At 43.2% G+C, this 17,846-nt stretch overlaps 1 protein-coding gene across 2 annotated transcripts in view; it reads left to right on the top strand.

The window, feature by feature from the left end:
- The window catches only part of JAK2 (Janus kinase 2), a 349,977-nt gene that overhangs the window by 261,375 nt on the left and 70,756 nt on the right, over window positions 1–17,846 (top strand). For both annotated transcript variants that reach the window (XM_068235595.1, XM_068235603.1), the window contains 6 exons: window positions 2,306–2,417; window positions 3,797–3,983; window positions 9,736–9,863; window positions 11,466–11,600; window positions 13,453–13,540; window positions 15,417–15,544. In XM_068235595.1, the coding sequence (XP_068091696.1) occupies window positions 2,306–2,417; window positions 3,797–3,983; window positions 9,736–9,863; window positions 11,466–11,600; window positions 13,453–13,540; window positions 15,417–15,544 (778 nt within the window). The remainder of the gene's footprint in view (window positions 1–2,305; window positions 2,418–3,796; window positions 3,984–9,735; window positions 9,864–11,465; window positions 11,601–13,452; window positions 13,541–15,416; window positions 15,545–17,846) is intronic.

Here is a 17,846-nt window from a genome sequence, read left to right as displayed (position 1 = left end):
CTTGTTGCAATTTGTATGTACCTTGGAACAGAATTAATCCAAATAAGCATCGACCAGTTTCAAGCTGCTTACAGAACACAGCATAATTTGCATGAAGCTGGAAAAATATGCATCTCATTGATCATTCTTGTCCACAGCCATCAGTTTTGGCAAAAAAACAAATCGTTTATACAAACGGCAAACCTATTGCAGTTGTTTTTTTCTAGAAGGCTTCTATTTAAATGTTTCATTTAATACACATCCCTGTTTAAAGTGGAACAGTAAACTGTTTAGCCCATGTAATGTCAAATAAAAAATACCGCAAATTTGTGTTCAGGTGAAATCCTTCCCTTGTGCTTTTGTCAGGAGCGTGCCCTGTGCTGTAGCACAGCTGTACCCAGAGGGTGGTTCATTTAGATCTTATTGCTGACTCTAGCTTGAGAAATTAGTTCCATCTAAACTGCTTTTACCATAATCCCTGCTGGCAGTATCTTTTCTACTTTAGTTGTTCATACCGCCACACAAATACCAGTATTCATACTAGTATCATGTTCATAATACTGTATATTAATTTATCTGATGTGACTTCAACAGATACACACAGTATGTACACTCTGCTGGCTAACTGTTGAGCTTAATGAGCTCCATCTATGTGGAAGCAAGGCTAAATATCACAGCTATCAGCATGTAATAATAATGCAGTCCTAATGGCGTTTTGTCAAGACTGCTTCAGCAGGAGCTTGGACAGGCCTCTGAGGTCTAAGTGACCGGAAGCTGAGGAGTAGTTCACATATAACATTACACTGTACACCTACCCACATGCTCTACACTTACACATGTACCGTAGGTACATGCGCTGTACACTTACCCATATGTTAAAATATCCTCCTACTTGCACCAGGCTTCTGTTATTTAGTGCACAAGGTGGATCAGCGCAACACCAGGCCGCCTCCGAATGGCCTCCATCAGAGATGCGCTGAGCCCCCCCCCCCAGGAACTACAAACGCACCTTGAACCCAAACAGAAGCTCTGCATATACACCAAAAGCATGGCTGTTAAGTGGGAGCAGCTGACCAAAAACGAATTACATTAGTACATAGCAAGGAAATGAGCAGCGCTACTTAAAAACAGATTAGTGCCTACCTGCAAAAGAGTGCAAGCCCCACTTGTGGGGTCGAATACACACCGAGCATACACATGACCTGTCTACCACTAGAGGAGGATGTTGGTTTCCATTAACAGCTTTCGATTTTATTTGATTAGCCGCACCCAGGCTATGCATGTACATAGGTTAGGATTTAGTTAGTGTTAGGCCCCTCCCATGGAGGATTGACTTCTTCGCAGTGGGAGGGACGAGTACTTAATAGGTTGCATGCAAGCTGTTAATGGAAACCAACATCCTCCTCTAGTGGTAGACAGGTCATGTGTATGCTCGGTGTGTATTCGACCCCACAAGTGGGGCTTGCACTCTTTTGCAGGTAGGCACTAATCTGTTTTTAAGTAGCGCTGCTCATTTCCTTGCTATGTACTTCTGTTATTTAGTATTTATATAGCACCAACATCTTCCTTGGCTCTTTACAGAGTGCATATTCATGTCACTGTCTCTCAGAGGAGCTTGCAATCTAATCCCTACCTTAGTCCTATGTCCATTGTAGTCTAGGGCCAATTTAGGGGCATGTTTTTTTGGATGTGGGAGGATGCTGGAGTTCAGAATGTATTGTTCCATTTAATTTCAACAAACGCACACCATACAAATAATTCCACCCTTTATGACAAAAATATTTAAAAAAAGAGTCTTCAGTTTAAGTGGCCACTATAACCATTCCCATTTGTGTAAAATGAATGTAAGAGTTCAGCACCCATGAAAAAATTCTAAAGTTTGTAGCGGAGAACCTCAACCTGTCTGTCCTTGAGTACCTTCAGGGCAGTGACATCCAAAGAAAAGAATTAGGTTGGCGTCTCCAAGTAATGATATAGCTCTTTTAATAAAACCTGGCTCTTTATTTCTTCAAGTTAAAAGGGTGTAAAAACAAGGGGCTGCATAACAGCGACAGCCCTGCTGTTTCAGGCAGTACAGCTTTTACGTTAAGCTGACCAGCACCCTTAATACATACTCATAATTCAGTCACCTTATATACAGAAACCTTCCCCCGAATTGACCAATGGCAGGAGAGGACCGCCCACATGGACCTGATGGAAGACTGGGGTCTAAGAAGCACATCAATAGGAAGAATTCTTTACAATCGTTATGCTTGCACTAGAACAAATCATGGGATGTTGTGCTCTTGAATATTTGGTCATTTTTCTTTTCCTCTTGGAATTGCAGGATGGAATTTGCTATTGACAAGCTTAAAAGAACAGGGAACCAAAAAGGAATTTTTATTCTTCGATGCAGTCCTAAAGAATTCAACAAGTATTTCCTCACATTTTCAGTAGAGGTAATTGTATAATGGCTTATGAACTGTGATTTGTTTTTTTGCAATGCTTTTTATTATATATCACAACAATGCTTAACTACTTTGGGACCAGGTAATATATTGATAGGTTTCCCCATTATAGATAGCAAGGCTTAGGCATCCCCAGCATAGATAGCAAGGTTTAGGTCTCCCCAGTATAGGTAGCCAGTAAATACTTGCCTCTACTGACATTCCTCCGGCGATCGTCGTTGCCCCTCCGCCCTGCCCGGCATCCAGCATCCAGCATCGCACTGCCGCGAAGTTCCATGTCCCTGCTTAATGACGTCATCAAGGCAGGCTGGATGCTGGGCAGAGCGGAGGGGAAACAATGATTGCCAGCGGTACGTCAAGATAGGTGAGTCGATCCTATCTTTCTGCTGCCACCTAGTGATCACTACGATCGGCGGCAATCGTAGTTATCACGTGATCAGGAGCCAATTTCCATGGCTCCTGGTCAGTGAGGGGAGATGTCAGCTGTCATAACGCAGCTGAATCTCCCCATTCAGCTGCGCACAGTGGGTCCAAGGGATGTTACAGCTAAAGAGAACCAGAGGTGGCTTGTTCGAATCCTATTAGCACACAGAGGCTGGGTCTGCATATAATGCCCAGCCTCTGTTGCTATACTGTTTCCCCCCAGGCCCCCCCTGCGCTCTGCTGGGCCCCATAAATCACACAGCTGTGCTAGCGGCACAGCGTGTCGCCAGCAGGCTGTTTACTGCTGTACTGTCAGTCTCGCCGCTGCCCCGCTTCCTCTGTCGCCGCTCTCCGCCCGCGTCCCTTCCCTCCTCTATGTCGCCGCTCCCCGCCCGTGTCCCTTCCCTCCCCTCTGACACTGCAAAAGGTAAACAGCGCGGGAAGGGGAGGGCCTGGGGGGAAACAGTGTAGCAACAGAGGCTGGGCATTATAGGCAGACCCAGCCTCTGTGTGCTAATAAGATTCGTACAAGCCACCTCGGGTCTCTTTAAGTCAATTCAGCAGCACAGGAAGGAACTGTAACATCCCTAGTTCATAAGTGGTTTTAGGCCAGATTCTTTTTCTGCTTATATATACTCTCCCAGAGAAATAATTATTTTAAATGAACCAAACTACAGTGCCAGGGTGGCCTGGTGCTGCCATCCATTTTGGTTTTAATGAGGATGTAATGGCAGTTCTGCATGGCATCAGTGCTTGGTGGAGGTGATATATACACACTTCAGCACCGTTTCTTGGTGTCTGTGTCTGTAGGCAATCATGATTGACCTCTCTCCATTTTTCCCCTCATTTTTAAAAATGCTGTTCTTGCCTGTGTCTAGCTATCTGTTTGTGTTGCACTTTTAAAGAAATGTGTGACATCGAAAATTGCTTTAAATTTCCTCTTGCAGCGTTCTGGAGTATCTGAGGCTAAGCACTGTTTGATAACCAAGACTGCAAATGGGGAATACAATTTGCGAGGAGCCAAGAAAAATTTTGACACACTGAAGGATTTGTTAAACTGCTATCAGAAGGAGACGGTCCGCTCTGATGGCATTATATTTCAGTTCAGCCGATGCTGTCCCCCTAAACCTAAAGGTTAGAAATTGTACTTTTTCACTGTAAAGGCATAGATTAATTCTAACATATGGTTTTCATTCTCTTATTAGTAGTAATTTTAAGTCTAGGTGGTAGGCTTGTTATAAGCTCTAGAGAATGTTTCTAGTACTGTATTATAACTTAGATGATATTGCAAAGTAAGGCAATGTAACAAGTCAAATCATGTTTTGTGAGTTCAACAGTTATGTGGAAATCAAAGCGTACCTGAACTTACATGTGTTAAATATGACTACATATAGTACTAAGCATTCTAATAACCAGGCTATATCCACTTTTTATTTTTCTGCTTTCTAAAAGTTAAGTCTTTTACACCCATTTGAAGACCTTTGTCCAGGAGCGATTGATACTGTGAGTGACAGTGCAGGACCGAGGCCGTGCTTATTGCTAGCCTACATGCTAACAACACGTTTTTATGCGATGGAGTGGGGGGTGGCAAAGGAGCAGCATAGAGCGAATGGGGTTGGTGGGAAGAACAATGCCTTCCACCAGCTCTTGGCCATTGCTATCTGTCAGGCAGATTGTTTACTAACACACTAGGCAAATCGCTTTTCAAAATGCTAGATTTTTGCCCAAGTAATACGAGGGTTATCTGGAACTTAAAGAAAAGGCTGTTTTTATTTAATTCGTTAAAGTGATCCTTAAGTCTGGTATAAAAAAAAAAAGTTTTAATCACCTGGGGCTTCCCTCAGCCCCCTGCAGCCGATCGGTTCCCCCGCCGCCTCGCTCTGATCCTCCTGGAACCGACGGCGACCACTTCCGGTTTCGCCGTCGGGACCCGACAGGCATGGGAACGCGAGTCATTCTCCGCGTTCCCAGCCAAAATATCGCCCCCTATGGTGCTATTGCGGCCAGGAGGATGACTCGCGTTCTCATGCCTGTCGGGTCCTGACGGCGAAACCGGAAGTGGTGCCGTCGGGTCCAGGAGGATCAAAGCGAGGCGGCGAGGGCACCGATCGGCTGCAGGGGGCTGAGGGAAGCCCCAGGTGATTAAAACTTTTTTTTTTTTTTTTTTTTACCAGACTTAAGGATCACTTTAAGGCAGTGTTTCTCAAACCTGTCCTCGTGGCTCCCCAACAGTGCATGTTTTAGAGGCAGCCTCACCTAAGTACAGGTGGGATAATGTCTCAGCTAGGTGGATTCCATTTAGCTGAGACTTTAATTACCCCACCTGTGCAAAGGTGAGGTTGGCTGATGGTGTAAGCAGTTGGCTGATGGTGTAATGGTTAAGGGCTCTGCCTCTGACACAGGAGACTAGGGTTCGAATCTCGGCTCTGCCTGTTCAGTATGCCAGCACTAATTCAGTAGGAGACCTTTGGCAAGTCTCCCTTACACTGCTACTGCCCATAGAGCGCGCCCTAGTGGCTGCTGCTCTGCTCTGGCGCTTTGAGTCCGCAAGGAGAAAAGCGCAATATAAATGTTATTTGTCTTGTCTTGTCTTGCAAAACATGCACCGTTGGGGAGCCTCAAGGACAGGTTTGAGAAACACTGCATTAACCACTTGAGGACCCACCCTTTACCCCCCCTTAACGACCAGCGCTGTTGTAGCTGATCTGTGCTGGGTGGGCTCTGCAGCCCCCAGCACAGATCAGCGTGCAGGCAGAGCGACCAGATCGCCCCCCCTTTTTTCCCCACTAGGGGGATGATGTGCTGGGGGGGTCTGATCGCTCCTGCCTGCGGGTGTTGTGGGGGGGGGGGCACCTCAAAGCCCCCCTCCGCGGCGAAATCCTCCCCCTCCCTCTCCTACCTGGCCCCCCCTGGTAAGCCGGGCTGCACAGGACGCTATCCGTCCTGTGCAGCCAGTGACAGGCTGTCTCCGGTCACATGGCGGCGATCCCCGGCCGCTGATTGGCCGGGGATCGCCGATCTGCCTTACGGCGCTGCTGCGCAGCAGCGCCGTACAAATGTAAACAAAGCGGATTATTTCCGCTTGTGTTTACATTTAGCCTGCGAGCCGCCATCGGCGGCCCGCAGGCTATTCACGGAGCCCCCCGCCGTGAATTGACAGGAAGCAGCCGCTCGCACGAGCGGCTGCTTCCTGATTAATCAGCCTGCAGCTGGCGACGCAATACTGCGTCGCTGGTCCTGCAGCTGCCACTTTGCCGACGCGCGGTATAAGCGTGCGGTCGGCAAGTGGTTAAGGAAACATTTTATTTATGACACACTGGCCAATATGCAATTCACTTTTTCACCTGAGTTTTCTCCTAGGAGATAATTTTTCATCTTCAATTTAAAATAACTTTTTAGCTCTTTGCAATGGAAAATGTACCAAAAAGTATGTGAAAAATTACTGTAAAAAATATTTTGAGTATTTGCTTGCTGGTGGTTTACAAGGCATTTTATTTTAAGTTGTGAAAATATCACCTGGGAGAAAACTCAGGTGAAAAATTGAATTGCATATGGATCACTGTATCTTCTGACTATTTCTTCACATAACCACCTACTTTGTTTAAGAATGTATCATATAATTTTACAAGGTTTTCAATTGCTTTGTTGTAGTAACATCACCTTCCTTACTTCAGTTGGAGGGATTTGGGTGGGGGGACTGCTTCATGTTAATGCTGCTGAACAAACAGTTAATGGCCTTCTGTGATCACATGACAAGCATCACAGGGAGAGAAGAGATCATCTTGACGGATGCAAGTTGTATTGCGTTGTTGAATACCTTGTGCAGCAGGTAAAGGCATATGGGTGTTATTTTCTGGCTGACCCTCGAATAAAGGCTGTATTTATTTGTATAATGTAATTGAGAAATCACAATTATTCCCCCATCACATCCTATCTAGTATGTGATCTCTAAGGGGTGAAGTTATATGACCCTGTTTAGTCCTCCACATCATTCACAAAAGCGATTTATATATGCAGAGAGCACATTTATGCAATAATGATATAGCCATTCTCCTTCTAAAACTATGTATACACCAAGGGATTGCGGTCACCCGGCAGGGATCGGGACTCATCGGAGAGTGCATAGTTGACACTGTACAGATGCATCACTAGCATCCAGGCTAGCAACATGTCTGCTGCTATAATTGGGTGTGGAGGGGCAACGAGCTACACACGACAGAGCAGCTTACGGCAGGCAGGGTAGGTTAAGAAGAGAATGCATACGTTACTTACCTGGGCGTCGGGGATTGGTAAAGATCCAGAATGTTGGATCTTTAGCAGATGTCAGGCTGCTGCTGTACTTGTACAATGGATTCACTCAAGATTCTCAGCCATAGGCAGTCTTTGTTGGCTGCTATGGCCAAGTTCAATCCAGCATGTATATGAAGCTTTATTGCAGTTATCCTGCTGTAACCTTTTCCTTGCTTTATAACATTTCCTCTTGATATTTTCATTGTAGTTGGCCATGTTTAGGGCACCTGTATATAAATGGATATTCAAATCAACCTGAACTGAATGGAATGTGTACAGCCCTGTTGTTGGCTTCCTTTGGAAAATACTAGTTGTCTGGCTGTTGCCATGCATGCTTCTGAATTATTGCCTCAGAACAAGTATACAGACTAGGATTTCTTTCTGTACTCTGCATTGCCTTCATGAATGTTTCAGATGTATAAGATCAGCAGTAGAGTCTGGCAACTAGCATTTTTAAAACATAATTAAGGATGTCATGCACCATAAAAAATTGGATGCCCAATCTACCTTGGGCCAAGTAACTTTTTTTTTTTTTTTTTTTTTTTTTTAGTGTTTAGGTGATGGCCGGGGAGTTTTAAACAGCCACTGTCAGCCTCGCCTATAAAGGGCAAAAGCAGTAGTGATCTGATAAGTCTTTTCACTCAACATCACCCGTCTGATGATGGTTGTTGAGTAATGACTTTTTGGTTTCTGTAGCTGAACATTAATATGCGCTGACATGAGACTCTCTTTTTCGATCCAGCTGAAAATCAGAAGTTCATGCGACAGTTCGCTCTTGTCTCTGAATGCCCTTGCATTAACAAGTTGTTGCTAGTGATTTGTAGCACAGTCTTTTACTAGTGAAACTGTGCTGGTGTCCAGCCAAGCTTCATACGTATTCCCTAAGGATGCTTTCACAGTAAGACGTTACAGGCGCACATTAGTGCAGCCAGTAACGCAGCCCAACGCATAGTAATGTAAAATCAATGGGCTGTTCACAGTGCCCACATTGCGTTACATTGTAACGCTGCACGTTCTGGGAAAGTGCAGCATGCAGTACGTTATATGCGGCTTTAGCCGCCTTAGACTGTGTGCACATGCTCAGTAATGTTGGAGGAGGAGGTCTCCCCTCCTCCTCCGCAGCCAGCCACATGGCTAATTAATATTCACTGCACTGTGGAGACTCGTGGTGGGACTGTAGTGTTGTCTGGATCATGAACGAATCGTTCATTTGATCCGGATCTTTTTTGTGAGTCGAATCATCCGGATCTTCACAATGAAAGATTCGGTTCACAGTGGATGTCTGTCTGGAAGAAACAGGAACATACAGAATGTACAGTGCAGGGAAAGTCCTGTCCAGCTAGTCATTTCACCTAGTCTGCTTCCCTAGTAAAATGATTCAAAGATCCAGATCTTTTCAATGATTGATTCAAATGATCCGAATCCTTAAAAAGATCTGGACTTCCTATCACTAACCTGGAGCGGCTGCTTGAGAGCTGCATAACGCAGCTCAATCTGACGTCCAACTTCAACACCACCATGCGTTGCGTTAGGGGCACGTTATGTGACCATAACGTCCCCTAAAACGCAACGTCTTGGTGGGAAAGTAGCCTAAAACTGCTGTGGTATACAACCAAGCCTTCATACTTATTACTTCCTTGGATTTTTTTTCTTTCTGTTTCACGCACATATCACAAATAATGGCCATTACTTTGATAAACGGTGGAGTAACCTTGTCATCCCTGTCTATTCCTATTCCCAAACCTGTCCTCAAGTTTCATCAGTCATGCACATTTTGTAGAGAACCTCATATATTAACCATATAATTAGGGCCGGTTTCCACTACAAAGTGATGCGAATGCGGCCACCTAGCCACATCGCATCACTTTCGCCTCCGGCCGCATCACTTCCGCATCTCCCTATGCGGAAGTCAATGGAGGAGATGGGACGCAGCTGCGGGCGGATGCGGCCGTGCGAGAATCTGCAGCATGCTGCAGATTCTCTGATCGCTCCGCACAACATGCACGCAGTGGAAACTCTTCCATTGCTGTGCATGTGTTTCAGGACACCTGCGGTGCGATGCGGCTATGTAGCCGTATCGCACCGCTCCTAGTGGAAACGGGCCCTTAGTGTCTCAGCAACGCAGATTAATTAACTCTGCGGATATCAACAAATGTGAGTTCATAATGGACCTTGAGGATTTGTTTTGGAAAAACTGTTCTTGACAATAAAATAATCTATTGAGTATTATTATTATTTAGTATTTATATAGCGCCAACATCTTCCGCAGCGCTGTACAGAGTATATCATCTTGTCACTAATTGTCCCTCAGAGGAGCTCACAATCTAATTTCCTACCATAGTCCTATATCTATGTATGTATTTTGTACCTTGCAGATGTTGACCTGGCTGGGATTCGAACTGGGGACCCAGCGCTGCAAGGCGAGAGCGCTAACCACTACGCCACCGTGCTACATACCATTATCATATTTAGTTCATAATCGTATATTTTTCAGCATTAATACATTTTGCGCACACAAATATCAAATATTTTACGTGTCATTGGTACCCTTTTTTCTGATTTACAGTACTAAATATTTTTTTCCCCCCTATTCTAGAGAAATCAAACTTGATTATCTTCAGGAGCAACAGAGTATCTGATATCCCGTTATCACCTTCATTACAGAGGCACAATAATGTGAATCAGATGGTTTTTCACAAGATCAGAAGTGAAGACTTGACTTATGTATGTTTTCTGAAGCATTAATGACTATGCTATTGGTTATTCTCATAACTGTATGATGAATTGTAATGAGTCACTTTAGAATTATAGTCTTACATAATACAAAATATAATGTGTTTCCCTAGTCTGTAGTGCCCATAAAGTTGCCTTTTTTCCTTTTGTCTCAAAGTAATGTAATCTGTGTAAAAATTACAAGTTCCCCCAGTACAACATGGGTATGTTATACCGGTTTAATAAATAAACCTCTTCTGTGAGGAAAATGGTCTCTTTCCTGTTTAAAGTTACTGAATCACGCACAGATGAACTCCTGTTCTGTCTGCTTAGTTTTATCTACAGAAATGAGGGTTAAATGACAGAGCTTCAGAGCAAAGTCTATAAGCCCTTCATTAACTTTTTTTTTTAATTAAACGGTTGGTTATCCCTAAATGTTCTTATAGTGTGGCTGGAGCCAATAGGATTTGTTTCTTCTTTGCGGAGATACACAGGGGTACAAAAGGTATAAGTAAATGCAGAGCGGACATTTTGACTATGGTATATTTCTACTTCAAAAATAAAAAGGCAAGTCATATTTTATTTAAAAACAAAGCAATACTATAAATATTGGGTGTAACAATGGCGGTGTAGCACACTAAAATATCACTCTAATTTAAAAAAAAATACAGTGAAGCAGTATCACACTTGGGTATCTTAGGAAGCACACATGTATAGTGCAAGCAATTCACAGTCCAATGCTGTACTGCAAAAAGTCCCCTTTTTCCAAAACCACTGTGGTCATTCCACTTTCATTCAGTAGCAATATGCTGTAGGCAGAATCAGAATTTCTATGATCCGCCAAATGATAAGCATTCGCCAAAGCACTTGGACCCAATGGTTAAAGAAGGTCATAAAACACTTTTTGTGCCATTATAAGCCTCCCCTTTCCTATATAATCCAGCTCCTCAGTTTCTTGCTCCTGCTGGCACTGTGCCTCTTGAACCCCCTCATAAGACATTAAGTACAGCATAGCACAAAATCATTTACATACATAATTAAAACACACAGCTTTTACAGCTGGTCATCAAAAGGGGAAGAGCCAGTTGTAAAAACTCTGTGTGCTGTTACCACCTGGATATTCGTGACTGTGCAATTATGTTTTCATAAAGTATGTAAACGATTTCATGCTATACTGCACTACTTTATTTTTTCCTATATTATATAACAATGCTCAACAAGAATAACCTGTTTAAAAAGGAGCCTTAAAAGTGTTCATCGTGGTTGGTGATTAATTATGATATCCTTTCTAAATATGCCATAGAGCAGTCAAGACAATGGAACATGAACTGTTTTGGGACTTGATAGAAGTGGTAGAATGTTGATTTCCACTTCTATACCAACAGGAAGCAGTTATTTTCATTACGACTTTATTTTCTTGGAAGTTTTATATGCAGGTTTAACTTATTCTAATTTGATGATTTAATCTGAGCAGTACATCCTGTATTTCCTTTATTGTTAGGTTTTAAAATTGTAAAAAAAAAATGAAATATTTTTTTGTGGTGCGTAATTTGAAGAAATTGCAATACTACTAGCATTACAAAACTATTACAGCAATTTTTATTTTTTTTTTAGCTGGAAAATCTTGGTCAGGGTACATTTACCAAGATATTCAGAGGTAAACGTGAGGAAATCGGGGACTACAATCAGGTTCATGAAACAGAAGTTCTTTTGAAGGTTTTGGATAAGACGCATAGAAATTACTCTGAGGTTTGTTTTTGTTTTTATGCTAATAACCTTTGCAGACTATGATGCGGAACAAAAGGTTTACTACTAATATGTACAATAGTCTGTGTAATGTACTTACTTGATTATTATATTCTGAAAATGTATGGTTTCTTAGTATATCTTATGCTTTCTAAGTACAAAGAAGGTATTTTTGTTTATTTATAAAGCCCTGACAGCACAGTTATCAAGTGTATGTTATTTCCACTTTGCAGCAGGAGCTCATCTCCTGGTATTCATGTAACCTTTTTACTTCGATTGCAAAATGTAGTTCATGAACGAAATTCATTTTCGTGCTGCATATTTCCTCAGCATGAACTGGATCTCTTCACTATTGCATAGAGCTGCTTAGCCTACCATGTCACAGGATTCTTTGCAGGTTTGCTGGAAAAAGGCTTCCTTCACTATTGGTAGTGCGAGTGTACACATGTTAGGTGCACAGAAACATTGGAGCCCAGTTCCAGCAAACCGGTTTTTGTTGGTTTAGGTTAAAAAGGGTATAGCTGCTGCCAAGTTCCTGGTTAAATCTTTGAACTGTGATTGCTTTGATGTGAGCCTATTTGGCATTGCAACAGGTAATAAGGCATGCAATTACAGCCAAAAGGCTGCTTGAAGCCCTGCGCTCAAGAATTCACGGATCACCAGGATCCAAATTGTATGGAAATGAGTAGTTATATCACCATATGTAATTATCATACATTAGCATATATTAAAAACTTTCTGATACCCTGGCAGTTACTTGAATCTGCCAAATATCATTAAAAAATACCAGTCCAGCCAAATATCATACAAACACTTTCCTGTTTTTTTAAAAAAGACAAATTAAAAAGTCCAAATTCTATCTAGCTTTTTTGAAGCTTCGCTGTAATCAATGTAGGCGAGTAGGTCCTTTTAAATATGCATTTCAATAAGAGTTGACCAGCGCTGCAAGATATTCATGTGTGTCACTCCCACCACCAACACCATATGGAGAGCGACTCACCAATTTAGTTGGACCACAGATTATAATGGTCAAATGCGCATGCGGGGAATTCAGGCTCCCCTCACCTATAATTAGTACTCCGCCCCTGCTGCAGTCACCACCAATCGTTGCGTTTTCAAAAAAACGCCTCCAACATATACAGTTTTCATCAAGATAAAATGGTGAGAAACTCACATAGCGCAACACTGTATAAAATCACATCTATTTATTCCTTTTTATGCACTTACAAATCCGCGGTTAGGTTTGGCACATAGAGTTTTTCCCACGGGCTCTCCCCCGCTTGGCCTCCCGGTATTGCCGAATGGAATCCTCAATCCTTTTTGTATGGGCCAGCCCTGGCCTCCCTCCGTCTGTTTGGAAGTGCGGAAGACACCGTCTGCAAAGAGGAATAGCTGCATATAAATAAGGTGTTACAAATAGAATAGGAGGATTGCACATTGGATAGCTGCACAAGAAAAAAGGTGCTGCTGCATGAGGAAAGTGGGAAGGGTTGGTCTCTGGACATGTGGCAGTGGGGTGCTGTGCAAAAATGAGGGGTCTGCCACATTTTACCACTTCCTTGACGTGTGAGGGTCAACAAATTTTGAAAACTTTGTGCCATGTTTTCATTGTCCAGCAACATTTTGAATCCATAGTTGGTTTTATGTACAGTGTATATTTTTATATTTTAGAGACACCTTTTTTGCGTATTCATTTGTAAGGTTTTTTTTTTTTTTTTTTTTTTAAGTGAATCGTGACGAATGTGTGTTTTTGTCTACACCCCCCCCCCCCCCTTTTTTTTACAGAGCATACATTTTTTAGGTTGTTTTATTTTGTGTGCATGTAAATGACCTTTCTTTGTTTTTGCTGTTTCAGTCGTTTTTTGAGGCAGCAAGCATGATGAGTCAACTTTCGTATAGGCATTTGATCCTGAATTATGGAGTTTGTGTTTGTGGGGATGAAAGTAAGTATTCAGTGTGATTTTGTTTATGCACTAAGCACAAAAAAAAATCTCCATTGTACATACACATAAAGGCTTAGAGGCCTGTTTATAAAGAATAGCATAACAGAAAAGGTCCTTGCTAAATATTATAACTTTCCCGAGGTGAGGAGAAAAAGTTTATTTTGGTCACTTTCACAGCAGCGTGTACTGCTTAGTGGAGAGGGGAGGTAGGAGGATTGGCAGTGCACCAGCAAGTAGCTTTCTGTAACTGCAGATTTTCTGCCAAGATTGCGGAGAACAGTTGTCACCAGCGCCGAACCACCCATGGCACCAAATGAAACCTTTGCATCAGTCGGCATGGGTGCTGGAGTGGCATCTTGCCCGCCTCCCTCCCTGTGGCCACCGATTGCCTTACCTTATCTTCAGTTACTTTCTCTATAACAGTCCCTGGCCCCTTGCATGCCGCTGCTACACAGAGTGAACTGCTGGGCCGCTGTGACAGGAGAGCAGCTCACCTATCAGCGCATATACAGGAAGTATGTATATACTTCCTGTATATGCGCTGCTATGGGAGCCGCTCTCCTGTCACAGCAGCAAAGCTGATCTGAGGTCTGTTTAGCAGCGGCATGCAAGGGGCCAGGGACTGTTATAGAGGAAGCGGCCATCAAGAAGGTAAGACGATTGGCAGCCGCAGGGAGGAAGGGGGGGACTACCTATATGGCTACCTATACTGGGCCTGGGGGCAACTATACTGGCTACCTATACTGGGCTTGGGGGCAACTATACTGGTGGTAACTATACTGACTTCTTCCTAGGGGCACCTACCTGGCTAACCTATACACTGACTACCTTTACTGGGGGCAACTACACTGACTACCTTTACTGGGGGCAACTGTACATGGCCGACCTATACATGGGGCACCTCTATACCTGGCTACCTACCTATACTGAGGGTGTTTTTTTTTCTCTTTGGTTGCACCGCAGCTATAACGTGCGGTGCAAATTGGCGGTTGCTGTGCGATCATTCAAAATTGGGAGGAGGGGCATGCTCACAAGTTTGTCACATGAGACTTTAGAAAGCTGTGTATAGCGAGTGTTGCCATAAGTCACTCTTACCACTGTCCACCACAGTGAACTTCAGAGGGAAAAACCAACAAGCCCCATACACACATAAGTGTTTAAGGATGCTTGTTGCAAGCAAAATGGTATTTTTCCCAGGTAATATCAGGACAGCATCCATGAGAGAGAGCTCCAATCTGGACAGGAAGTAGGATACAATATTCAAATTAGCCACAGGGTATATAGGTGCTGCAATCCCACACACTCTGTATTTCCTGTCTACTCAGGGGTAGGATCGCTGGCCTGGTAAGTGCTAATCATTTAAGATAGCAGGGACAGCAGCCAGTATATATGCTCCCGACCAGAGGAAATCTGAGCGGGGACTGCACAGCTGCATGGACAGCCTGGTGTCTTCAGGTCTGGAGCTATGACCGACTCTCCTGATAGTTGCAGGAGACCGGCCTGTCCACCACATGAATTACTTCAGGGTTGTCGCTGCATTTGACCCACAAGAGCTCTTGCTATGGCCCACCTTTTTCGCTGTCACCTCCCCCTTCCTCACTTCCCCTACCATGCCCACCTCTTTCCCTCTGCTCTTCTCCATCCCTTGAAGTCAAGGTGTTGCTGCTCCACTTCCTCTAGACCAAGACTCTTGTGAGCTTGACTCTCCACGTCCACAAAGTTGGACAACACTGAATTACTTTGAACTAAAATATACACAGATTTGAAGAGTGCATGTGTCAATTATGTAGCATCTAAATTATAGAGTACATTGTTGAGAAATGGGGTAATACAAATCTATTACACTGTAAACTTTTTTTATATTTTCTGTCCTCAGGTATTCTCGTTCAAGAATATGCAAAATTTGGGTCTCTGGACATCTACCTGAAGAAAAATAAGAATGCGGTTAATATTATGTGGAAATTGGAAGTTTCTAAACAGCTGGCATGGGCTATGCATTTTCTTGTAAGTAATTTACAGGTTTCCAAGTAATCACTACTGTTTAAGTTTACTGGTGTCTTCTTAACACATACTATATATATTGAATGATTATATGGACTTGCCTTTTTTTTTTTTTTTTTTTATTCTAAAGCTTTTTAAATTGTTTGAAATCTGACTTAAAGAGAAACTCCGACCAAGAATTGAACTTTATCCCAATCAGTAGCTGATACCCACTTTTACATGAAAAATATAATGATTTTCACAAACAGACCATCAGGGGGCGCTGTATGACTGATTTTGTGCTGAAACCCCTCCCACAAGAGGCTCTGGTACCGTACGGTACTCTGGGCAAACTGCCACAATGTAACAATGACACACACAGGAAATGGCTGTTTATAGCTGTCTGTTAAAGCCAGAACAGCTACATAACCTGCCCACAGTAACAATGTCACCATGTAATACATGTCAGAATGTGAATCTGGGAGAGGAAAGATTTTACAATGAGCAAACTCTGACTAAATCATGTATACATAATTATTGTAAAAATTAAGCACCTTTTTATATTAAATTATTTTCACTGGAGTTCCTCTTTAAATTTGGTCAGAGGCAGATTATGCATAAGGATTTATGCCAAATTTATGAGACCTTAGGGCATTACCTCTGATTCCTCATGTAGTGATAGCTAGGAGGTACATGGAAGGATTGGTGCTGTGGGGGCATAGAGGCTTGCAGTTACCGGTGAGTGTGTGTGTGTGTGGGGGTGGGGGGAGTTATTTTCACTTATGCCCTGTCTGTGTAGTGTACCTAGGTACAATCCGCAAAAGTTGTTTACATTTTGGTAGTTTGGCTCTCAACAGTTTTCAGAATAGTGCATCGGCCCTTGCTCTAAAAAGTGTGAGAACCCATGGTCTATTGGATATGCTGTATTTTTTGATGTGTGAATGAAACCCTGGCAGTCCTGGTTTATTTTGAAAATGTTATCTTTCTATAATACTTTCTATATACATATTTTTCTAACCATCTCAGTGTACGGCAGGAAAAGGAGAGACTCCAGGCTCCTCCTCCAAGGAAAAGACAATTGACAAGAAGTTTAAAAGGCCCCCACCCCCTGCTACCCTCAGTATCTTGTGTTTCCGGCCTGCCGAGGACACAGTTGACAGCTAGTTTATTTATCTATTTGGCGACTTTGTGTAGCTATGCAGAGAAGTTTGTTTGGGATAAGATCCCATCCTGGCCTGTGATCAGGCGTTGGGAAGTTTATCCTGCCTGCAATAGTTAGACATAGTGCTTCTGTTCCCAGGTGGTCATCATGTCTGTGTGTGTTATGATGCTGGGAATCTCCCCCCTTCGGTAGCCTGAAGGGTCGCAGATGATCTCACTTAGCTCGGCCAGGTGGGCAGTTTGAGCGGTGAGTGCACGCGGGTGCACAGTGGCATCTGACAAGGGGGAGATGGCTAGGATGAGACGGCACCAAGATTTTTGTATATGGACAACACCGTCCTCCAGCAGCCGTAGGAAGTGATCACAGCAGAAGCTTAAGGATGTGGTACTTCCGGATCACTCCAATATAATGGAGGAGACAGAGACGGCGGCTGAGCGGTTGCTGTTGCAAGTCATGGCGGATCCTCTGTCGGCAGACAACACGGTGATGTAGCATTTACCATGTATTTGCTTGGGGGGAGAATCTGAGGGGACAGTACAAAGATTACAATCCCTAAGTTTCTCTTTTCTCCAGATGGGGCTCAGCGATTGCTAAAAGCCCTTACCCCTGATCCTATTCCTGTGAGTTTACAGAAGTAATTTTCAGGTCTAGCATTTGCATAGGATTGTTACATGCTAGCTGTGGGGACTGATAATTATTTGCTGGGGAAATGCATTCACGTGGCTGAGATTAGAGTGCTTTCCCTTGTATGTTTTGTGCTATTTCTTCTCCTGTGTCCAAACAAACAAGCAAGCAATAGATGCAGGACTGGATGAAGGTGGAATGTTGCCATTGCAACAATAGGCTTCCCCGGGATTATAACAAATTAGCTGGTCAAGCCTGCACAGGAATAAAGTTGATTGGCAGAATTAGGGGTATAGAAACTTTCACCCAACAAATCTCTGAATAATTTCAGGTGGTCCCCTGATTTGCATTTGTGTGCAGATTATAATTTGCTTAGGCTGGTTAGCCCTGCATTTATTTGCTGAGACTTGTTAACCTTGATTTTATTTGCATATGCTTGTTAGCCTTGCTTTCATTTTGCATAGGCTTGCAAGACTTGATTTCTTTTGCAGAGGCTTGTTAAGCCTTGCATTTATTTGCATATACTTGTCAGCTTTGCTT

Source organism: Hyperolius riggenbachi, chromosome 1 (assembly GCF_040937935.1).
Source record: "Hyperolius riggenbachi isolate aHypRig1 chromosome 1, aHypRig1.pri, whole genome shotgun sequence".
Classification (NCBI taxonomy): domain Eukaryota; kingdom Metazoa; phylum Chordata; class Amphibia; order Anura; family Hyperoliidae; genus Hyperolius; species Hyperolius riggenbachi.
This window is presented reverse-complemented; position numbering and strand designations above follow the sequence as displayed.